The sequence below is a fragment of the Mesoplodon densirostris genome, chromosome 10 (assembly GCF_025265405.1).
Source record: "Mesoplodon densirostris isolate mMesDen1 chromosome 10, mMesDen1 primary haplotype, whole genome shotgun sequence".
Classification (NCBI taxonomy): domain Eukaryota; kingdom Metazoa; phylum Chordata; class Mammalia; order Artiodactyla; family Ziphiidae; genus Mesoplodon; species Mesoplodon densirostris.
In genome coordinates, this window is record NC_082670.1 from 98,690,760 (window position 1) to 98,714,999 (window position 24,240).

Genomic DNA, 24,240 nt, shown 5'->3' on the forward strand with positions numbered 1-24,240 from the left:
GGAATGAGCCGCTGCCCTGGGGCTGGTTTGATGGAGGGACGAAGGCCTCCAGCCTTGCCTCTCGCCTCCCACCCCAGGGCTCAGGGAAAGTCCTTGACCCCCCAGTCCAGCTCCTGCCTGGGGAGCAGGACGGTGTCCGTCCCCACCTCACAGGGCTCCTGGGATGGTCGGACAGGCTGATTCACCGAAAGCGCCTCACTCAGTGCCCAGGTCATAGAAGGATCTCAAAATGAGGTGGTGATTTTTTGTGTTAATACAGTCTTTATTATTTAAAAATGAGCTTTGTTTTCTTCAATTTGTTCTCCGTCAAAAATCCAACTTCTGATGTTTTGCTTCTGTCTAGTGGTTGATGATCCAGTGGGCCTGTGGGGTGTGCTGTCGTATGTTGTTTTCACACACTGTTCACCTAAGTCCCTCTCACTCTTTCTGTATTTGAGCTAACTTTAGAGGTCCAGGAGGCTGGGAGGCTTCATTGCTTCAGGTACTGGTCCCTTATCCTGCCGGACGTTCTGGGTGAAGCAGAAAGCAACAGGCAGTCCAGTTACCTGCTCCCTGACCCAGGACTTTTTCTTTCCTTCTCTGTATTATTTTTATTATTACTTTTTGATCTAAGTCATCCTTGGACATAGGCCCTTCCTCTCCATTCCCAGGAAACTGGTGTGTCACTGAACAAGAGTCTTTTAGGATTATTGGTCTAGGCCAAGGTTTTGCAGTGAAGACTCAAAATCCAAAAGTAGTTCCCATTGTTGGGAATATAAGACTTGAATGAACGCCCCCAGCTGTCCAAGTGATGTGAGCCCTGGATGATGCACAGACCTACTGCAGTTCAGGACAAAACATTACTGCAGAGATGGCCAGCATGTTCTTTGTCACTTGGGTTTGAGAAGCACAGTCCTATTGCGGTGGTCCGAGGGGGAGATGTGCCCACCGGCGCGTGCCTGTAGAGGAACTGCAGACCCCATGTTACTTTTCTTCTTTCCTGAGTAGCAAAGCCAACAGTGTAGGCAGAAGTGGACAGTTCCGTATGTGTGCTCTTCTGGCCTTCCCTAACAGGACTGCAGTCGTTAGGGAGTTGGAGGGAGATCTTTGGATACAAAGTGTTAATCTTCTTGCTTCCTAGAAAACCCATAAACAGGAATTAGTTTCTAAGAGGAGGTATCTTCAGAGGAAACCTCGGGTTTTCCATGATCTCCAAAATTTGACTGAGGAGCAGAAAAAAATGTCAGAGAAGACTGGAAGATTGTTGTCACCGTGCCTTCATTGTATCCTATTAAATCCACAAGTCGAAATTGTCCTTCAGCTCTAGCAAGAGGTCCGTGTTCTTCCTAAGTTTCCTTAGTGACTTCTGAGGATGGAGTGCCTTCTTAGGAACTTAGGAACTTCTAAGCTGACACCAAATTCTCCTCTGTTGGCTTATGATACGTTGGTCCAGGGCCTGGCAAACTATGGCCAGCGGGTCGACTCCAGCCCGACGCCTGCTTTTGTAAATAAAGTTTTACTGGAACACAGCCAGCCTCACAATAACCTTTAGTGTTGTCCTTGGCTGTTCTCACGCTGCTGGGGCAGAGCTGAGGGGTGGTACCGCAGACCGAATGGCCGGCAAATCCTAGAATATTTACCGTTTGGACCTTTATGGAAAACCTCTGCCAGCCCCTGTGTTTGTTGAATCTCTGCTGTCGAGATAGAAGCTGCTTAAGGAAAAGAACCATGTCTTAATCCCTCTGTTCTGTGTCCTTCACCCCCTGGTAGAGCAGTGATAGGTTTGTGGTAAATATTCACCAGATGAGTAATAGCCTAAGTCCCCTGAGAGTCTGGCCACTTGCTCAGCTTATAAATGGAAACTCAGGGAAAGAGAGGCCTCTCCTTTTTCTTTCGTTTTTTGATTGGAGGGGTGATCTCCCCTTTCCCTTGACTGCCTCTGCGGGAATATATTCCAGCGCCCTGCTTACCACTTTTTAATGCAGATTTGGAAGGCAGACTCGGGCAGCTCCTTCCCGAGGGGATTTGTATACATGGCTCAGGAGTCCAGAGCTTTCATCTGGAAGCCCTGTCTGACCGTCCACCCCAGGGTGCCACACTTTACGTCAGTCACTTCCTGATGGCCCGACGCTGTGCTATTTCTGTGCTTCCTCTGGAGGTTTTCCTCGTGGTGGACAAGGGACTCCTTGGGACACATACAGTTAACCTTCAAATACGTGAGATGCTGGCGCCTGGTCTCCAGCCTATTTGTCGTCTTTTTCTCCAAGCTCCCTGGGTGACCTCATCCATCCCCATGGTTCCCAGCTACCATTTATGCCAACAGTTCCTGGCCCTACCTCTGTGATCATCTCCAGATTTCTGCCCAAATCACTGTTGGGCATCTCCACCTGTGTTAACTCTCAGTTCACGTGACCCCAAGCGTGCCCATCCCCTCCCGTCCTCCACCCCATTAGCCTTCTTGTGTTCTGTATCTAGGTCAGTGGACCTCCCACCGCCACCTGTGCAGTCACCCGAGCTGGAAACCTTGATGTCATCCGTCTCCTCCCTCTTGATTTTCATCAGGAACTCATTCTGCGTCCACTCTACCTCCCAGTATTCTATTAGTCAGGACTTAGTTCAGACTTGTAATGAGCCAGACAGTTGACACCTGGAGGCTGCATGACCTGCCCAAAGTGACCCGGCTGGGGCTGGGGGAGCTGGGGTTGGAAACGAGCCGCTCTGGCTTCAGAATTCCTGCCCCTGACCAGCATCCTATACCATCTGCCAGCACGGGTCATCTGAGTTCTCAGCCCGAGATGGGCTCTTCAAGGCCTCCCTGCCTCTGGACATCTCTCTCTTCCATACTGCTTTGCTCTCAGTGATGCCCACCCCTCCCCACCAGATGAAGGCCGGACCACCTCATTCCCTGTCCTAACAGCCTTCCGCGGAAGGTCAAATCCACTGCCATGTTTCTGCGATCCACTGGTGCCCACGTGTCTGGCCCTGCCTGGGTTCCCACGCTCACCCCCACGTTCATTGTCCTGTGGCTGCACCCTGCTCGTTTGCCTGGCCCTGGCCTTGTACTCAGATGCCTCTGCTCCTTGTGGGACGTGCCCGCTTTCCCTTTGCCTGGCACGCTCCCTGAGCCCTGTTTAAATTGCCTCCTGCTCTGGGAAACTTCTTGATCCCCTGAGGCAGAAGTAGTGGTCTCTTTGTCTGGGCAGTTCATTTACTTAGCAATCACCACTCTTGAAATGGAGGCTCATTGTAAGACCCAGGAGGCAGAGATCAAGTGTGTCTTCACCCCCAGGCTCCCCAGAGAAGTCTCTGCATGTGTTGGATGAAGGGAAGTCAATCTGTACGTAACAAATACACATAGAGAATCCTGCTCTGTAGGGTTAGTCTGGGGATTAAATGAGATAATATATGGAAAGCACACAGCAGCGCAGAATGGTGCCTAATGCGTAGTCATTGCTCACAGTTTCTTTTTGGTTGTATGTCTTCCTCTCCTCCCCCCTCCCCCTACCCAAGAGTGTAATTTCTCCCAGGGTCAAGCCTCAGTCTTACTTCCCAGCACCCGGACCATGGTGGGTGCTCAATAAATGTTCCCTGAATGAATTAAAGTCTGGACTCTATGTTGCCACCGTGTTACGTTCGTCATCTTGTTCTTTTCCCAATATAAACATGAGGATGTGAAATGTGAAAATGTGTTGTTAACGGTTATCACAATTTTAAAGAGGCACTTTCTTTAGGTGAGAGAAGGAGTTAAGTTTATCTGAACCCAAGGGAAATATATAATGTCAATTTGGAGAAATCTCCTTATGATGCCAGAGATTCTTGATGGATCTTTTCCTTCTTCTTTTCTTCTTTATAGTAACTATAGTTGGTGGTAATAATAATGAGTACCAGAGTCTGAACGCTCACATGCCAGGAGCGAGGCTTGGTGCTTTCTCTGCATGATCTCATTTACTCTGCGTGGTGGTCCTGTGTGGGCAGGTACTGCCTGGACCCGTTTTTGCTCAGCGGGAAATAGAGGATCTGAGAGGTCAAGTTGCTTGCTTAGGGTTACAGAGCTAGCTGGTAGTTGTATCAGGGTTTGTTTCAACCCCACATTCCCCAGGGAAGTCTCTGCATGTGTTGGGTAAAGGGAACTCGATCTCTACGTAATGAATAAATATAGAGAAGAGCCGGAGTTCTCAGCCCTTCTGCAGAATTTGTGGCTTCTCTCTCTTTGTTTTTCTTTTTGTTAGTGGGCTCATTGTGGAGGGCGGTCTGCCTTCCAGAGAAGTCCTGAGATGGCTTGTGTGTCTTTGCTTTGGTTACATCACCGGCCTGTGTATGACAGAGAAGAGAACCACGAAAGACTTTACCTTTCAGGCTGGGCATCTCATTTGCCAAATAAAAATTATATGTGCCACACATGCTGCTTCCCCTCTAGCGGGTTCCAGGGTCTCAGGTCCATGAAAGTTAATGGGAAGGAAGGTCTCTTGCATAACTTCCTCTCCGTGGAGACAGAGGGCAGCTCACTGAATTAGGGCTCCTAAGAAAAGTTAGATTATATTGCTACAATTTTTGATTTTCACTTGCATCTAAAGGAGCATATGTACTTTGGTGTAATGTGAGGCTTATTAGAGCTCATCTTTTGCCCATTTTGCATGAAGAAGCTCCATGCACTGGGTTCTCCCCATATTCAATTCTTGGGCAGGTTGAAGAAGGTTTATGTGTTGCAGAAGGAAAAGGAAAGGACTTGTTGCCTTTATAAAGTGCCCATTCCAGGGCAGGCACAGCGCATGGTGCTGCTATGTACTTGACCTGGGCTAGGTGGGATAGCCCCAATTCTGGATGAGAAAACTGAGTCCCAAAAGATCGAGGGAGGTCTTACGCAAAGTCACCCAGTTAGTAGAGCTGAGATTCGGTACCCAGGTCTATCTCCCTCAAAAACCTCTTGACTTTCTACCATGCTGGACAGCCTTGAAGTTGCATGGGACCAATGCCAGGGAGATCATCAGTGCTCCACATCCACTGTGGTGCTTTGCGTCCTCCAGAGCAGCACCTTCCTCCTCATTGTTGGGAGCGGGTAGGCAGCGCTGGTTATTTGATCTGAGAAGCAAGTGGTCACTGCTTGGTCATGCAGTGAATTCTCTAAGTCAGCTTAGGAACCACACGATGGAAGCACGCCCAGTTTTATAATAAGGTATGAGTTTTCCTGTAGTTGCCACTTGTGTCCTTTCCCTGGTCAGAGGAGAACTTGTCCCTAACACAGGAGAGGCTCATGCTTGGTTATGTTTCTCTTAGTTTTCTGGAATCCGTGTTGGGGGGAGTGGAGGGGCAGGAGAGTGAAAGCTGGGGTGCATTGCAGATGGCTGCGGCAAACCCCTCTACTGTTTGCAGTTAGTGGCTGCATGTGTGAGTCGTATGCCTGTCTTATATTTACAAGAGGAAATATCCCCTTTAATTTTCTTTTTGCACCAAGAGCCCAAGTGTTCAGAGAACATGGTGTTTTAACACTCCCTCGGTTATCAGCTGCAGAGCGGAGGTTGTGTATTGTCACGTACAGTTTTCTGAGTGTATTTCTACATTGTTACCTGGCAACATTGCCACGTCGGGACAGGAGGACGTATTGGTTCCTACCAGCTCTGCGCTGTTTATATTATAGAAGGTCGATGGTGTTTTCCTCACAGGAATTTAGAAGAGGAGAAGGCTTGGGCTAATAGGGCTCAGTTGAGAGATGAGCTGATGTGCTGACCTAGGACCAGGGGTTCAGTGGGGGATGGTGGCTCTTGCCCTGCCTGGATGGATACCTTGTTGTGTTGTTGACCGCCTCCCAGTTCTGATGAGAAGGGAAATCCCATGGTACGGATGAGAGCCACAGCATCCCTTATTGGGGTCACCCTCTGAGCTGCTTATATCCCTACGGGGTCTTCTGTTTAGCGGATAGGATGCGTTAAAGGCCCTGTGGTTCAGAATTTGCGTGCCTAGTGGGGCCTCGGGCCATCATAGCACCCATGCCCTGTGTGATTAACCCCATCCCTTGAAGAGACTGGTGTTCAAAACCCTTGCATCATGGGTTTGAAAGTCCTCTCGGTTGAAGCCGCACGTTCAAAGACTCAGAAAATGCTTACTGAGACCAAGGGCATTGAATTCTCCAGCACCTGTAGCATTTCTTGAAAAATGCTTGAGAGGGAAAAGTTCCCATGGTAACAGTTTTTTGAAAGAGTCTTGTGGCATCACTAGGTTAGACAAGATAGCAGAGTAATGGGGGTTCAGCAGCACAGCCTGTAAGCACACGCTCCTTTCAAGCTACCTCCCGGTGAAGGTGCCAGAGCAAGAGTCTGTGCAGGAGCCCCGGCAGCGCTGGAGGCTCCGACCGGGTTGGGGTAGACCTCAGGGCCTCCCGTTGGTGTTTCCCTCTGCACTTCTCACCTCTGTTGGCCTCCCTAAGGAGGAGGCCTTTGCATTCCACTGGACTCTTACTGTCTTACCTGTAGAGAAAGAAAAAGACAACTGAGTCTTCCTGGAGGTATTTAGAAACCATCAGTTGGCTTTAAATGTATGTATTTTGAGTGCCCTGACCTCCTTTGAAAACCCAAGTCCTGTATTTGGTTTCACACGGTTCTCTGAGCTTGGGTGTTAATACAACTCCTGGCATCATCAGAAATCTCCTCAGAGGACGCCACAAGATTCCTTAAAGTTTTATTCTACAGCTAGTAGATTTTTTTTTTTTTTTTTTTTTTTTTTTTTTTAATACCTGAGGAGGACTTGATCCTGAGGGTTCCGAGCTCGGATGATCCTCCTGAGTGTGGAAATCTATAGCTAACTCTTTAAACTTTAAGATGATCCCTAACTGGCTTTAAGTCCTCAACCCGCAAGCTGAAGAAAACGCTGCAGAAAAAAAAAAAAACAAGGTCATGCTGCATTTTTTTGGTAAGCACAGGAATCAACAAAGAGATGTTATATAACTTCTATTTATATCCTCCCTGCTCACTATCTGCAGGCAGACAAGAGTCGCTGAGAAGGGATTTAATGAGCTCTCCGGGTTTGCTCACCTTCCTGAGCTGGTAGGAACCAGCTTGTTCTCAAGTGCGTCAGCAAAGAATCTGGCTGTGGGTGGGCGGCCAGGGTAGGTGGACGGACTTGTTGCCATGGTGTTCTTTAATTCCCCTGTCTCTCAGCCATCTCGCTCCCCCTTCCCTGACTCCTTCTTCTCCCCACCTTTTCTTTTCTTTCTTTTTTTTCCCTCCAATCTCTCAGCTTGCTTGTTTCTCACACCTAGCTCAGTATTCTTGGAGCTGTCTCCAGAAACAGAATATTTTCCTTTTCCCCCTAAGAGTTCCCCATCGTGTAGCTCTAAGACATCAGAAGGGTTTTGGCTAAGGTGTCTTTTCTCTCACCCTCACCTATTTCTTTTCCTAGGATATTTTTCTTTCTTACCAGCCCCTTCATGATAGGGACCTGTCCTGGGAGGCTTCAGGCTCATCCGATAGAAGCTTACCCTTTGCTCTCGGGTGGCCCCTGAACTAGATGGATTCCATTGCCCATTGGGCAGACCATCGCTCTGCCCTAGAGAAGGAGGGCTGTTGGCATTTCCGTAATCCTCCTTGTGCTCTTGCCCTGGTTGGGGTGACACCTCTTATCTCATCTAGCACATTGTAAGATGGAACCACATGAAAACAAAGGAAGGCGTTTGTCCCACAGTGATAATTCCTGGAGCTTGGGCAACTTCTGTTACCTGAAGGTTGCAGGTTGAGATTACTCAGCCTGCACTAAAAAAAAGTGGCTGCTCCATCCAGTTCTCAGCAGGGAAGCAGAACTGCCCTCCTGAGAAGCCCCCGGTGGCAGCTCCGGGGGGTGTCCACCTGCACCCTGGCTGCTCTGATGGCTTTGCCTTGTTAGTCACATTCCCACCCGAGCAGAGACATTTAAAAGACGTGAGTTAGGGAGGTCATAATGAAATGTTCTTAGAAAAGAATAACTAGTTCCCGTGAGGATAGGCTTAAAAAAAAAAACAAAGCTGAAACCCACCCCTGCCTTGCCCAAGAGTTGTGCAATTCTTAATAGCAGTAGCCTGTTTGAATAATCAAAGGCGAACTGACTTCCCCTTAGTAACTTCTGTTAGAGCCATCTGCATAAAATATCCCCAGATTCCAGACCAAGAAGGCAACTTTTTCCCCCCCTCTGAGTAACTGGAGGGGCTTTCCCTTTGGAACTTTTCCAGTCGAGCTAACTTCATGGTTGAGAATACTTTCTCATTAGAAACTGCCAGCGGCTAGAGTCCCGACATGGGGGCCTTAAAGACATGTCACTCACAAGCCTGGACCCTGAGCACTCTGAGAACCTAAGTGACATTCACAGCTGGCATCGGCATTTCTGCCATGACCCTCCTTCTCACTGAGAAATCTATGCCCACGTGCATTTCCTGAGTCCTCTAAGTTCCTCTGTGAACGTGTGAGAGCCTCTCTTGATGTTTCTCCCAGTTACCTTTGCCTGGGTTTTAAATTTGTCATCAAGATGTCCCAGATGCCAAAGGGGAGAGTCCTGTAAACCATCTGATATCTTCAAGCCACTTGTTTTCCTTTGAATTCAGGACTTAAAAATTTATATTGCCGTTGGAGGATGGTGCTTCAGTTGCCCTCACCATACGGTGTTTGAAAAATGTGTTTTCATTCGCCTCCTTGCAACACAAGCCCACAGACTGTCCGGCCCCGAGCTTGTGGTTACCAAGTCAGGGGTGTGAGCCAGGTTCTGAGATGGAAGGTCTACGAATGATGGTCCTTCCCCGCCCACCTTAATAATGCAAGTGTCAGCGAGGCCAGAGTAGTTAACAGTTAACTAGATGGATTAGGATCCCCAGCCAGCCTGAGCCCATCGCAGGGACCTGGGCACAAACCTGAGAAGCCTCTGAGAGGTGAGACCGCCACATTAGCCTCCTTCAGCTGGCCTTTGGCATTCGGCGTTTTCCCCGCTTGGCAGGATTTTGAGCTTTCACGGACAGGGATCTTCTGGTTATTGAGTTAAACTTCACCTGCCATAGATGCAAAGCTGGACTCGATTTAAGTTTTGCAGGATTGCACGTCCTTCAGGACTGTTGTGCGTTCATTAAGATAGCAGGTATTGATGGAGCACCTGCTGGGTGCCAGGCACTGGATCAGGTGGCCGTGACACGGTCTGGACTGAGATCATAGAGGGCCTGCCCTCGAGGAGGTTATAGTCTAGCAGGGGAGATGGATCGTAAGCCAGTTAACAATTAAATAAGGGAGAAGCGTGAAGAGGGAAGAGTGTCATGGAGAAGCCACTGAGGGTGGTCAGAGGAGGCTTCTCCAGGGAGATGCATTTAAGCCCAGACTTAGCAGACGAGAAGAGAACAAGTGGCGTGAAGAGCAGAGGGCAGGAGCGTTCAGACAGATGGGTTGGCATGAGCCAACATGTTGCAGGAGCTGAAGGAAGCCAGCGTGGTTGGAACATAGCACTGGGGGGGTGGGGGGGGCAGGGGCGCGGGGCATGAGACCACTGCTCGACCCAGGTACTGAGCTTATCATCAGGTGGGCGGCTGAATTAGGTGATCTCCACGGCCCCTGCCAAGCCCTAGTCAGTGCTTCTAAAGGGCACCAAGTTGGCTCGGGCTGTAACCTACTTGGATACACGTTACTGATGCCAGAGCCATAATCTATTAAGCAGCACTTACACAGATGAGTGCTGTGTAATTTTACCCCGCCATCTCCATCCGTCTGGCCATCTGTACCTTTTACTCTCGGATCCCAAGGATGTTCTCTGCAGCCATATGGGCCCCCTGATGGGCCAGTACCCAGTGAAATGGACCTGCTGGGTTGGGAGGACTGAAAGTCCTGGAGCGTGTCCTTTGGGGTTCAGACCAGGACTGAGACCTGAGAGGTCATTTGATCGATCAGAGGACAGAGGGTGATGGTGAGCCCTCCGTCAGGAAGGTGCTCGCTTTGCTTGATGTTTTGCTGTTTGCCAGCCAACGTCCTTGCCCCCGACAGACCAGGGTATATTTATTTCTTTTTGGATGTTATCCGTCGAGCAGGTGTGTCACAGTTCGGTTTGTTGAGAGTGGGGAAGGGAAAGTGTCTGGTACAGAACACCTACCAGGTGCAGGCCCTGTGCTGGGCTTGCACTGTGTTACCTTCTTGATTCCATCCTTCAGGCCTCTTGGGTGGCACTTCCCCTCCTCCTTCCTCCGTTACAGATGAGGAAACCGAGGCTACAGGTTCATAAATGCCCTGCCCATACCTGCCCAGCTCCTCAGCCACCCCTGTCCACCTGTTTGTACCTTGCTGAGTGTGCAGGACATGGAGCCCTTTCTCTGAGCCCCTGCTGCTCTCCGTACAAACACAGAGAATGGGTGTGCAAAGGATTCTTCTTGACGTCGACATAAAGCTCAATGCAGTTGGATGCCCTGGGGAACCTTGGTGATTTTAGGGCAGAAAATGTCCATCGGTGTTGATGGATCGGCCCTCGGGTACCCGGGCTAGAAATAAGACCAAAGAGCGAAGGTCTTATCCTCCGACTCCTGTGTCAGTTCTTTCTTGATAACGCGGATGGGACCCCCAAGTGAGGCGGGAAGGGACAGCAGCCGCGTCGCCCCGAGGCTCTGGGCAGGGGACCCGCCTGAGCCCTCCTTTGCTGATGCCCGGGGTGCGTTTCTTGCTGATGGAGTTTTTGCAGCACCTCTTGCGTCGTTCTTTTCAGGTCTCATGATACACATTGGAGGCCCACTGAGAAGGCCTCTGTCTCCCGTCACAGATCCCACAGCAAGGCTGTAGGCAAGCTGACACGAGACCTGAGTGTCACCTGAACCACCAGAAGGCACTTCCGTTAAATCATAGAATCAGTCCTGGAGGGCACCCTCGGAGACTAATGTGCGTCTCCAGCAGCCCCAGACGTTTACTGATACTGATTTTCTTCTTCTCTAGTCGAGTAGATGTCTGGAGACCGAGATTCCAAAGCCTCCCTGAGTACTTTAACAAAAGTCGTCCCTGAGGTCTAACCAGAGCCTCGTCTGCTTCACGGTGCCTTTCTTTCTTATAAACCTCATGTTGGCTTGAAGAGCCACCAAAGTACCTTCTTGTACTTAAAGAAATTTCCCAAGGAGGTCCCTGCCGCAATCTCCCATCGCTTCAGGCAAATTTGGGGTTGCTTCTGTTTCCCATTTTACTGGTCATCATTGTTTTCCTCTGGAGGCTCTTTGTTTTCCTGCTTTTGGCCGGAAAGGACAGACGGCTGTGCCAGCGCACCCCACAAAATATGCTGGCCTTTGGCTTCTGTAAGGAGGTTTGAGAATTGAACCCAGGGAAAATTGGGAGTCCCCTTAACTTCTTGTCCCTGGGTCTTCTAGAATGAAGGCTGATCTGCCTCCCTGAAATCTGTGTGATTTTACTCTTAAATATTGCTAGAGATGTTATCGCTGACAGTTTACCTACACATACAGGGACTTTGTAAGATAACACCTTCAAAAAAAATTTTTTTTAGGAAGTACAGTTTGTTGGTTGAGGTGTCATGGATGAGTATGTGAGAAGCTGTCAATGTTCTGATCTACACGGGAGAGGGGGGACCAGACTGCTTACCAGATCGGGCAGACTTTCCTGGCCAGTGCTGTTTCCTGTGGGCCCCGGGGGACAGGTAAGGAGAGGTGTTAAGCTCTCAGGTCTCAGAAGAAAAGTGGTTCTTAGGGAACAGGTGGGACTTTGCTGCTTGCTAAAACCAGAATTAACTCACCTTGAAAAGCATCGTGAAGATCCAGTGCTTTGGTATTGACCCTGGAGCTCAGGCCCTTCCCTGGAGCCCAGTGCCCAGATTTATTTGGTCTTCCTTGTCCTCCAGCCCCTCTCTCAGGCCTTGGGAATCAACGATAAGCGGACGGTGGCCTCCGTCCAGCCCTGGCAGGGAAGAGGAGTTGAAACATGCTGTTTATGTCTGAGTTATTAAGAGATGGCTCTACAGTTTGGATGAGGGAGGAACTCTTTTCAGAAAAATGAAGTTGAAATGTCAGTGCCTTTACAACCCATACTTCGTTCACTTCATCACTTCCTTCTTTTCTGTTTTAAAGTTTATATTATTTCTGAACTCATTAAAGCTGACAACATCCTCAGAGACATTGGTGAGCTGAGACTTGCAGATGTTTACTGGTTGAAACCCATCAAACCTTGCTAAAAAAATGTCCTTAGAGTGAGTGATCATTTATACCAGGGGAGTGTTTGATTCTTAATGCCCTCTTCACTAATTATTAGATTCTTTTCAAATATCATACTTTTCCTGAAGTCAAGAATAGTTGAAAATATTGGAAAAACAGTTCATGTTGAAAGGCTTGGGCCTGTCCACGGGGAGGGTCTGACACCATTCTGCCTTGGGTGTATTACACTTTGCGAAGTGGAAGCAAAAACATTTGTCTCTGTGTCTAATGGAATCTGAATGGCATCTGTAACTAGTGGAATTCCAGCTGGATTTTTTTTTTTAACTTCCTTCATTGTGACAGTTACTGGGAAAGGCTCTTCAGTGTGTTTTTGCTGTCAATTTACAGGCCATCTTGACCTACCAGTACGAGCTGGGCTTGTTTATCTTTGGATGTTTTTGAGACACTAGACTTTGGTCATCACGTAACACCCAGCACATTAGTCGCTCCACCTATCTTACCTGCTAACTGATTTCCTTTGAAAGTGGTACTGATAGATTATACACCCTGCATTTGAGTAGCTTCCCGTAGTAATCAAAGTGCGTTTCTCATAGTGTTTCATAACTGCAGCCTTGATGGACCCCCTCCATGTGATGCACGCAGGGCAGGTGGTAAGAGTCATGTTTTTCAGATAAGGAACCTAGGGCACAAATGCAGTTAAGCAACTTGCCCAAGTTCACGTAGCTGGTTATTGAGGAGCCATGGCCAAAATTCAGGTTTCCAGACTTGCAATTCTCCAGGCTCCTGTGCCTAAAGCATGTGTGTTTTATCACCTGGTTCCTGCTACATGATCTTTGGGTTTTGATTGTTGTCATGGGTTTCTAAGAAAGGGACTCAAGACCTACGGTGGTCATTGAGTGCTGGTGGTTTGGTGAACAACCCGTAACACGCAGCCCTGGCAAAGCTTCAAGTAGCAAAAGAGGCTTCTTTGGGAGCCCAGCTTAACAAGAGCATCAGGCCTTGCGGGAAAGTTGGGGCATTCACATGTGTTCCTACCATGGCTATTCTTTCCTGTGAGAAGAGTCTGTGAGACTCTGCTGTGCAGCTGAGAGACCTGGGCTGGTGGGTAGGGAGTGCGTTATAAAAAGCCAAAAGGTGTTTGGAGTTTGACACACTCTTGCTCAGGTGAGAGGTGTTGAACAAAGCCGGGGCGTTGAGAGCATGGGCTGAGGTGTCGGACCAGTGGGGCTTGAGTCCTGGGGCACCGCCACCACCACTTCCTAGCTGTATGACTTGGCAAGTTATTTAACCTCTTTGAGTCTCAGTTTCCTCGTCTGTAAAGTGGGGATAGTGGTAGCCCCTACCTCTTGGGGTCGTTAGAAGGGTTAAATGAGATACTGTATACAAAGCACTTAGGTAGGTGCCAAGCAAATCAGAAGGCTTCAATCATTGTTCACTGTAATTTACAGATCGGGGGTCCCCAGGAAGTGATGAAGTCTCAGTTGATCACAGGTATAGGAAGAGAACCCCACAAGGTGAACCCCACACTTGGGTAGCCATTGCCGTCACTCTGTCACTCACAGAGCCTCTGAACAAGCTGGACAGGAAGGGGTTGGTCTGTTTGGAGACATCCCTTCAAGTCCTGGAGACTCCAGGGCCGAGGCCGAGGTCCCCGTGTGCCAGAGGCAGAGTCAGAAGAGAAAAAGTCAGCCTCCAGGGAGGACTTTCCATCTGCTCCTGGAAGCACAAGGATTCAGCACTGTTCAGCAGTCACATTTTTCAAATTCTTGCATTTAGCCTGAGAACTTAATTCATTCTGCAGCAGAGAAGTGAGCACGCGGAGTGAATGTCATGGGCTGCGTACCAGGCAGTCAGACAGAAAAGCTCATTCTCTGGAGTCTCTGAAGGCTCAGTGTGAGGGTTTCTAGAAGATGGACTGCTGCCGGGTGACATGCTTTCCTTTGGGGAAGGATCAAAGTCTCAGAGCTGTCCCCGGAGCGCCGGGGGCTGCTCCCCCCATACCGTCCCCTCTCCCGCCAGACCCGTCCTGGATCACACCCACCTCTGCTTCCTGTTGCTGCCACTTCCTTTATCTGAGATGCTCGTAAAGGGCTCCTCCCGTGTCCCTGCAGGTGCAGGCTGGCTGGCTGGCTCTGGGTCCCAAGGTTCCAAGACTGTCTTTGCCCTCCTTCCCCCAAGTCTCTGAATTCTGGGGAAGACGGCTTTTCAGTAAGGTGCTCACTCGCTCACCTTCCCTGTTGTATGTCCAGCACATGGCGAAGGCCCGTGCCTCCCATTCTTCTCCCCACACCCCATCCTGCACAGTGTGACCTCTTGCACCTAAAGAAAGGAGTCCCCCCACCCCATCCTGCACACTTCCGGCCTGTTGTTTAGAGGAGCTGCCAGTTGTCTGCTGGTCCCTAACTTCGGGCCGCCTCTGGTTTCAGGAGCCGGGGGGACCTGTCATAAATCACGTTCCTTTCCTTTGCAAGGACTTGGCTGGGCACAGAGGGTGGCTGCCAGGCTAATTAAGGGATATCTTATTATTTTCAAGAGTGATCTGAAAGGGTGGTCTCCTTATTATTTTAAACTAAGACCTCAGTTCTTCAGTCCCCATACAGCTCAAGCAGCTCGAGGAGGGCAAACCGTGTCTGCTTGACAGTTACCTGAGAGCAGGAATGAAATTCGAGCTGCTTGCTGTGTCAGCCAGTCATCCACCACCGAGCCTGGGCAAAGGGACTGGCTCGAGTAGGCAGGAGACGTGGGCTCTGTGTGGCCTTGAGATGTCTGTTTCCCCCTCTGGGCCTCAGTTTCCTCCTCTGTAAAATGTGAAGGGCTGGACTAAATGGGTAGTTCCCAAACCACATCCTGTGGAGCCCTGGCATTGCAAGGAGGAGTTGCAGTGATGTGAGGGGCTTCCTCCCTGCTGTGTTTCAGGCTGAGCAGTTCTGCCTGTATCTCTCGTATACCCGGGTCCTTATGGAAGGTGGTGTTAGGGGACGGAGGAGAAGCAGGGTTTCCCTGCTGGGAAAAAACATCTGGAAATGTCTGGAATAGAGTGCTTCCAGCTTTAACATTCTGTGATCCATATTTTCTGTTTTGTGGGCATTGTTTTTAAGCCTGGCTTACAGTGGCCATACCTGGGTCCCCTCCCACCTCTGTCCCCCAGAGCTTCCATGGAGGTGGCCGCTGCAGGTGGTCACTTTCTCACCTGGCCCAACCCCGGCTTCCTTCCCTAAGGCCACTCCAAACATGGACCTGTTGTCCGCAATGTTGGCATTGACGCTGTGTCTGCCCCCAAACCCACCCTCGCTTTTTTGGAGTTGCCTGCCGATCACTGGGGCTGGTGTTCCGTGTGATCACTAAGAAGGCAGGCGGTGCACAGGGCCTTGAGTGCAGAGGCAGGGAGCGGGCGTGGCTCTGCCACACGTCAGCTGCCCTCTCCTGACCCCAGGTCTCCTGTCTATAACGTGATGGATTTATGAATGGTGATATCTATCTTGACAATCTCCTAGAACGCTGATGAGACAGCTTATGTGAAGAGGGCTTTGGAATCACATGCGATTTGGAGATAAGCAGAGGGTGAAGAAAGATGGGCCATGAGGGCGGCAGACGCAGATCCCTCTGCAGGGGGAGATGGCCTCTGAGGGTGGCCCCTTGTCTGGACAGCCTTGACAGAGTTCTCTAGCCTTCGGGTAACAAAGCAGTTTTTTTTCCCCTTCTCTTCCTTTTTATTGTGATGTGATTTACGTACAATAATATGTAGAGATTTTAAGTGTACAGTTTGATCAGATTTGACGGATGTTTATACCTATCGTATTTGTTTTCAATGGCTGCTGTAACGAATTACTAAAATCTTAGTGGCTTAAGACAGCCAGATTTTTTATCTCACAAGTTCGACATGAGTCTTAACTAGACTAAAATCAAGGTGTCAGCGGGGCTGCATTCCTTTCTGGAGGCTCGGGGGGAGAATCCGTTTCCCTGCCTTTCCCAGTTTCTAGAGGCCCCTTGGCTGTGGCCCCTTCCTCATGTTCAAAGCCAGCGATGCTGAGTGGAGGTCCTTCTCACACCATATCACTCTACCCTCCTGTTCTACTTTAAAGAACCCTTGTGATGACACTAGCCCCTCTGAATAATCCAGCATAATCTCCCTATTTTAAGGTTAGCAACCTTAATTCCATCTGCAACCTTATTCCCCTTTGCCATGTAAGGTGACATATTCACAAGTCCCAGGGATTAGGGTCTGGACATCTTTTCAGGGATGGGGGCGCATTATTCTCTCTACCACACCTGTGTGACCTCCACCCCAATCAAGACATTTCCTTCACTCCAGAAAGTTCTCTTGTTTCCCTTTTAGTCACTTCCCATTCACCCGCCCCCCGTTTTGCTTTCTCTTACCTGGGACTAATGTTGCCTGCTCTAGGCCAAGTTTATTTGGAAGGGGTTGCTCAAACCTGCTGGGTGGGGTGGAGTGAAAAGTTTGGAGAAGTGAAACAGTCTCTCTATGGCTCTTGGCTCTAGGTTTTGGGGGTGGAGGTTGGGGTGTGATTCACTGAAATCACGCCCATGGAGGGAGGTAGACCAGTGCCCATTGAAGAGCCTGAGGCGGGCCGGGGCCGAGTCCCCGCCTGCTCGGGTCTGAGGTCCCACCCGCTTCTGGGGTAACAGTCCTGAGGAGGGCGCTCCCTTCCCGCCCGCAGGTCCTCCGAGCACATTGTGACGGAAGCAGGTGGAATGGACAGGTCTGTGAGCCGTGTGCAGGCCCTGGTCTCACCGAGTCCAGATGACACCAGGCACCAGGGAGGGCCAGCGAGGGTCTGCAGGAGCCCCTGGCCCCGGCCGGCTCCACGGCCCCCATGCCTCCCCCGACACAGCCCCCGATTGGGGACCGGGGGTCCTTAGTTCCTCCACACGCCTCCGTTTTCACTTCTCCTCCCGTACGAGGTACCAGCACTTCCCCTCTGGAGCCCAGACGTCTTCCGTCCAGGGCGTCGGCTGAGCTTCTCAGCTGGGGCCCCTGTCACCCCTCGTCGCTGCTCGGCCGCTTCCCGGGCCCGTGCCTCTCATGGCGTCCTGGGAAGACGACGTCTGTCACACTGTGGGCTTCTCGGGCGTGCTCCACGCCTGCTGCACATTATCTGAAAGACCCAAAAGGGTCTCCTGATCTCAGAAAAGAGTAATAGTAACAACTGCTTCATCAGGGCCTGTGTGTGAGGTGAGACGCACGAAGGTTCACCCCAGGTTCCCGGCACCTCGTCAGGTCAGCCGTTGGGAGTGTTACTGTGATTATCTCGGGTTTTCATAACCACCCGGGAAGGGCACACCCTGTTTTAGTGCCCATTTTGCAGATGAGAAGATTGGGGTTTCGGAGACGTCGTCACTTTCTGAGATGACACTGGCTGGTGAGCGGTGGAGCCGAAGGCCGGTCTTTCTGACGGTTCTCACCCCTTAGCTGCTTGGGTGATGCCTTTGCTGTGGGGTTTTCACATGATACTAATGTCATGGTAGTACGAAACCAACACACTTAGCGGGCACTGTGCTAAGCACTTTGTGTGCACCCTGGCAGCCCTTCCATGTGGGTTCAGAGAGGTCGAGTAATTTGCCCAGGGTCACAGAGCCAGTGGATAAGGGACCCCAGCCTTGAACCCAGGGGGTCCAACTGGAAAGCCTGTCCTCCTAACCCCTCCGTTAAGAGACATTTCCTTCCTTCGAAGCACTGGTGGTATCTCTCCTCTTGCTTCTTACGAAGAGGTGTGATGGAGTTGGTCTCTCGTTTCAGCGTGATGGCCGGGTGCCTCGGAGCCGAGCCCAAGACTCCCGGAATCACCTCTCCCATCCTCCAGCCCCCACCCTTGCTTGATGTCGGTTTTCTGTGCTTACTCATGTCACCGTACCCCACTGTCTACTCTGCCGTTTTATTGACCACGTTCTGTTTATAAAGCAGCTTCAAATCCTTGAGGGACGGGGACTGTTATAAACAGTGCAAAATAAATATACTGGCCATTGCAGAAACGTATGTAGAAGCCTGTAATCCTCAGTGCCTTGCCTTTCTCTCATTTTATAAGAGGTGTCCTTGCCCTGACCCTGTCAGGTGACGTGGGCTGGGTTAACCAGCTAGACCTGAAGCAGTGCATTTGTAGCAGGTGATGGGTGTGTACTCTTGCACTCTTACCGATGACAGATGGCAGGCTTTGGCTCTTTATTTATTTACTTATTTACTTAAAGTGCACTTGTTTTCTTGAATGACCGGAGTGTCCAAGGATGCTTTTTCAGTTGCCTCCGTGCCGTGAGAAGACTTCAGGGGCAGCATCTGAAGTTCATTGCCCCGAGCAGCCGCCTCCTGTGCAGTCCCCTCCTGACCTCGTGTGGGTGAGATGCTGTGTGACGCCTCTTGGTGGAAAATGTAATCACTGTGTTTAGGTGGCTATAGGTTGAGGTCTTAGTCCCCCGCACACCTCCTCTTGTTTGTCTGCGGAAGCACTGGCTCTCAAAGACGTGAACAATTGGAACTTGGTTTCTCACATTAGAGGTTCTGAGAAATAAGAATCTACAGTATGGTGGGAATTTATTTCTGCCGTGGCCACTGAATATAAGTAGGATCTGATGGTGGGGGGTAGCGAGTCAAGAGGAGCCATAAAGTGTTGAGTTGTATTCATTCTTTCATCAAATCATTATAGAGCGCCTTCTATGTGCTGGGCCTCTTCTGGGTGTTCTGACGACAGCTGTGAACCATGTAGGCGAGGCTCCTGCCCTCTTAGAGTTTACACTTTGCCCAAGACAGACAGTAAGTAGGTGAACAGTAAATACAAGTGTCGTTTCAGGGGCCAATCGCTATGAAGAATAAAATAGAGCATGTGAGAATAAACAGCTGGCGTGGCTGCTGCGTTAGTAGGATGGTCAGGGGTGGTTTTCTTGAGGAGGTGATGTTAATGCTGTGACTGAAAGACGAGGGGACTCCAGCCATGGGAAGAGCCAGGAAGAACAGGGCAGTGGCGCTGAGTGTCTGCTACTGTTTGCCAGCACTCTGTTGAGTCAGTGGTTAAAAGGCTATTTTAGTGAAAGTCATTAGGGTGACGATCGAATGACTGTGTCTTTTTCCTACCAAGCCGCCAGTTTCATGGGGCGCAGGCCTCTTTTTGCTCAGCATTGTTTCTCCTATAATGGGCGTAATCCCTGACTCATGGCAGGTGCATAGTAAATAGTGGATGGGCGGATGGACACATGGAACGCTGGTTGAATGGATGGACGAACTAGAAGCCTAAAGGAAAACAGAGGGAAATCAAGGGCAGTGGAGCACGCTGAAGGCTCGAGCTTGGTTCACAGAGTGGGAGCGTTGGAGGACTCACTGACACACAGGATGATGACGCAGAGCAGGAGGCAGGCAGTGACTTGTAACCTGGCGTTTGGGAGTGGCTGGAGGAGAAAAGACAGAACCAGAGAGCACAAGTAGGAAGGCTGGATCCTGTGCTGTGTGTAAGAAACAGCCAGAGGTAAAGAAGAACAGGGAGAGGGAAAAGAAAGGGCACGATCAAGAAGAGCTTGGTGGGCAAATGAGGCAGACATTTGTCAGGGTAGCATATGGGCTAGTGGCTAGAAGAAGGGTCACAGTGACTGCAGTTGCATGTTGGCAGATGGAAACATGGTGGCTCTCGGGGCGGGGGCAGGTGCTGAATCAAGCACTGGGTGTGGGGGGGTGAGGAGATGGAGCAGTTCAGGGGCTTCATGAGGCTGGTAAGATGTTGTTTTTTTCTGGGATTGCAAGCCTAGGGTTACCTTCTGTAGGGAAGTGCCATCTTTCCAAATGGGGGAGGATATGAAACTGGCAGAAAGCGCCAACTGGGAGAAGCAAAGATATTGTTTGGAGCTTTGTTTAATTCCGCTGGAAATTGACCGTATTGTATTTTTATGTAAATAATTCACAACAGCGTGGTATTTGCAAAGGGGCGAAAAGAGAGTGCTCACAAATGAAGTTGAGATACCATATTGTGTTTTTATATCAACAATGTATACTATTGCTTGCAGTGGGTCCAAAAACAAATGTGTATTCAAGAGGCGAGCTACCTGTTAATTGTTAGCTTTTTCATCTAACCACCCTTTACCTGCCCTTTAAAACCTGATTCGAAAATCGCCTTTTTCAGGACGATTCTGGGATCACTCCAGCCCAATGTCATCCTTACCACCTCCGAGCTTCTATAATATAATTGTCTGTGTAGCTTCTGGAGCACGTTTTACGCATTTAAGCCCTCCTTATGGGCGTGTCATGCTAACCTGGAATGGAGCCCTATAGGGGCAGGTAGCACGTCTTACTCATCTGTATATATTCACAAGGCTTTGCAAAGAGGAGGGCTCATAGAAGTCCTTAAACACATGACTGGCCCTGCAATGATCACCAAAAATACATTCTGTTTCCATTGTTAGTGGAGTTGATTTATATGTGTGTAGGGGGTTGTGCTTTGTTGGCTGAAATCTGCCCACCACCCCTTAGCATGCTTCCCAAGCCTATATGACTGATTCAGCCAAGGAGTGGCAGTTTGCTTTAAAGGCTCTGTGTAGAAAACCTCAGGCTGTAGAAGCCAGAGAATGACACTGCACTGAACGGTGTTTAACCCTGGTCCAAAGTTAGACCATTTTTGAGGTTTTGTGTCTGGCTCTGATCTCCAGGCGGTTTTGGTGTCCTGAGTGGGATTCAGTAACTGGTGTGTCACAGTGTTGAAAAAGCTGTGGGTTTTCCTTGGCAGCACTCCTTTTTCTGCCGGTTGACAGAAGATAAGAAGTCGGAGAAATTCTTCAAGGTCTTCTATGACCGAATGAAGGTGGCCCAGCAAGAGATCAAGGCAACGGTGACGGTGAACACGAGTGACTTGGGAAATAAAAAGAAAGATGATGAGGTAGACAGGGATGCCCCATCACGGAAAAAAGGTAAATGCCCCCCTGCATGCAGCTCTTCAGTCAGCTGGATTGTAAACATGGGAGGAATCCCTGGTTTTCCTTTAGTTTGTTTTTTTTTTCTTTTTTTTTGGCGTTATGCGGGCCTCTCACTGTTGTGGCCTCTCCCGTTGCGGAGCACAGGCTCCGGACGCGCAGGCCCAGCGGCCATGGCTCACGGGCCCAGCCGCTCCGCGGCACGTGGGATCTTCCCAGACCGGGGCACGAACCCGCGTCCCCTGCATCGGCAGGCGGACTCTCAACCACTGCGCCACCAGGGAGGCCCTCCTTTAGTTTTAACATGACTTCTAGACTCCAGACTGTTTTCTGACTGGGGCTTTCAGAAGAAGAAAACCAATCTGGCTGTGATATAATTCTTCCTGTGTAACCTGAACTGAATTCCTGCTGCTTTGGAGGCTCCTCTTGTTTAAGAAACCAACATACATTCTTCTTTGTCAGACTCAGGGTTTTATTGGCAGGAAATCCATTAATCATCTTTTCCTGTAATTTCCATTTAATGTTAGAGAAAGTTGTGGAATACGCACTTTAAAACTGGCTGTCGTCTTTTGTCAGCTAATCCTCCCTTGTTTTCTGAAATATTTGAAAGTTCCTAAAGCTTTTTATCCATTATCCCCCTTGAAGACGAGTTATACTGGGGAGTGGGGAGACCCAAAAGTGTTGGAGTCAAATGGCCGTGAATAGGTCTGAGTCTCATTGTTTTAAGTTTAGAGCCGAGTTCCTCAGCCGCAGCACATGGGACATCTGGAGAATCCGTTGCTATCAGGGCTGCCCTGTGCATTGCTGGCTGTTTAGCAGCATATGTGGCCTCGACCCAGTAGATACCAGTAGCCCACCCCCAACTTAAAATCTCTCCAGACATTGCCTGTCGTCCCCTGGGTGGAGATGGGGTCAAAATCATCCCTAGTTGATCACCACTGGTCTAGAATGGGAAGAAAGAGAAGAAAAAGAAGAAAGGCTAACATTTACTGAGTACTTTCTATGAACCAGGCACTGTCCAAAGTCCTTTACATGTGTTACTTCATTTAGAACTCAAGTGGACATTGTAAAATCGATAAAATCATTATCCCCATTTTACAGATGTGGAAACTGAGGCATAGGGATCGTAATTAACTTGTAGGATATGGAGCTAGTAAGTACTAGAGTCAGGATTTGAACCCAGGCAGTCTGGCTACAGAGTCCAATGCTCCTAACTCTATCTAGTGCCTGGTTACCTTACAGGGTTACTCTGAAGATTCGGTGAGGTAATAAATATCAAGTGCTTAATCACGGTGCCTTGGGGCTTAGTAAAGGGCTCCGTCCATTGTTGTGTAAGAACAGTAATTACAGTGTGCTTAGCTTATGTTGACTGTCTCAGGAACATTCTAGAGGAAGACTTCACTGATGTTCTCCCCATTTTACAGATGAGGAAGCTGAGGCCCAGAGTCAGATGTATGAGGTTGACAGAACCTGTACTGCTTTTCCTCTAAACCACAGAGCAAGTGTAGGTGACGTGTTAGAGCCACCAGCAAGCTGGAAGGGCTCAACTTACTTTTAATCCTAAGAGGTGAGAGAAGATGGTGGCTTCTTGGAGCGTTTTGCCAACCTTGAGGGACCCTCGGGCGAATTCCAGAACTTAGGTCTCTGAACGTTATCCTTGGCGTGGTGAATAGCGTTCCTGGGATTCAGCAGCACTGACCATCTTCCATTTGCGTTCTAGCCAAAGAGCCCACGACACAGATAACGGAAGAGGCCCGGGATCAGCTCCTGGAGGCCTCTGCCGCCACCAGGAAAGCCTTCACCACCTTCAGAAGGGAGGCTGACCCCGACGATCACTACCAGTCAGGGGAGGGCGCCCAGGCCACAGCAGACAAGACCAAGGACGACCTGGAGATGAGCGCAGTCATCACCATCATGCAGCCCATCCTCCGCTTCCTGCAGCTCCTGTGCGAAAACCACAACCGGGACCTACAGGTGAGGGCTGGGGGGCAGCGGGGGGTGGGGGGCGGTCCCAGGTCCTCACAGCTGCTGCCGCTTACTGTGACATCTCAGCTCCTCTCCTTTCAGCCCATCTCTTCGAGCTGAGGACCCAGCATGGTTCTCGATGTCTGGGCACTAGAAGTGTTTCTCTTTCTTGTCATCCCCACTGTCTCCACAGGGACAGGGACCAGATCTCATGCTCAACAATGTAGTTGCCACCCGCTCCACATGTGTTTGTTAATATGTGTGTATGTGCCTCTGTGTGTGTGTGTATCTGGTAGTCTGCCACCGTTTGATACATAGGTGCACAGGTAAAACTTGAATGGATGGAGGGGTGGATGATTAAATATACTAGACTTAACAGAATCTGGTACATAGAATGTTCTAATCAAATATTTCTTGGTTGAATGAATGAAGTGGCTTTCTGGTGTTTTACACAAATGTTCAAAAATATTTGTTGAACTTATTATTCCAGAAATCCTTTGTTCACTTTTTTTTTTGTCGTGGGATGATGACAGTGGCCAGGTTTATTGGGCACTTAGATGATCCTGGATGCTTAGTGTTGCCTGTATTATAACACTTGTTTTATAGATGAGGAAACCAAGAGGCACAAGACCCAGTGAGGGAGTACAGAGCTTGGAACTGAACCCAGGCAGTCTGGTGGTTAGAGGCTGTGCTGTCAACCACCACATTAAGACAGAGGGCGTTTTCTTCCTTGCAGAGTTTCCCCAACAGCAGAGGCTTTTCAGGAAGGGCCAAGGATGGGTTCCAGAGATACCCTCTGCTCTGAGTGGGCACAGATCTGTGGAAGCTGTCTCTGCCCAGGAGAAGCATGCTAGAGCACTGGGGCCTCGGCCTTCTCCTGGTTTTGCTTCTGACTCTTGGGGAAAACACCCCTCTCTGCCTAAAATGGATGAGGATGAACGGGAAAAGTGTGTCTGAACTCCTCTAAGATAGAATGTTTTCTCCTAAAATAAATAAATTGGTGGGGGTAGTTTTATTTGAATCGTGATGGTTTGAAAAGAAAATAATTCTAGTGCAAACATAGCAAGGGGAAGGTGCAGCCTTGAAATATTTGCACTGCTGACTTAACCCACCAGGTGATTTGATGGCCTTTCACATGTTAGCTGTGGCCAGACCATTTGGTGCCACCACAAGAAATCGCTAACACTTAAAATCTGCTGCAGGGCTTCCCTGGTGGCGCAGTGGTTGAGAGTCTACCTGCCGATGAAGGGGACACGGGTTTGTGCCCT

General features: G+C 49.6%; 1 protein-coding gene across 1 annotated transcript in view; it reads left to right on the forward strand.

The window, feature by feature from the left end:
• Positions 1 to 24,240, forward strand: part of ITPR1 (inositol 1,4,5-trisphosphate receptor type 1) — a 324,401-nt gene that overhangs the window by 230,891 nt on the left and 69,270 nt on the right. The window contains exons 42-43 of the mRNA XM_060109116.1: positions 20,824 to 21,004; positions 22,728 to 22,981. Coding sequence (XP_059965099.1) covers positions 20,824 to 21,004; positions 22,728 to 22,981 — 435 coding nt within the window. The remainder of the gene's footprint in view (positions 1 to 20,823; positions 21,005 to 22,727; positions 22,982 to 24,240) is intronic.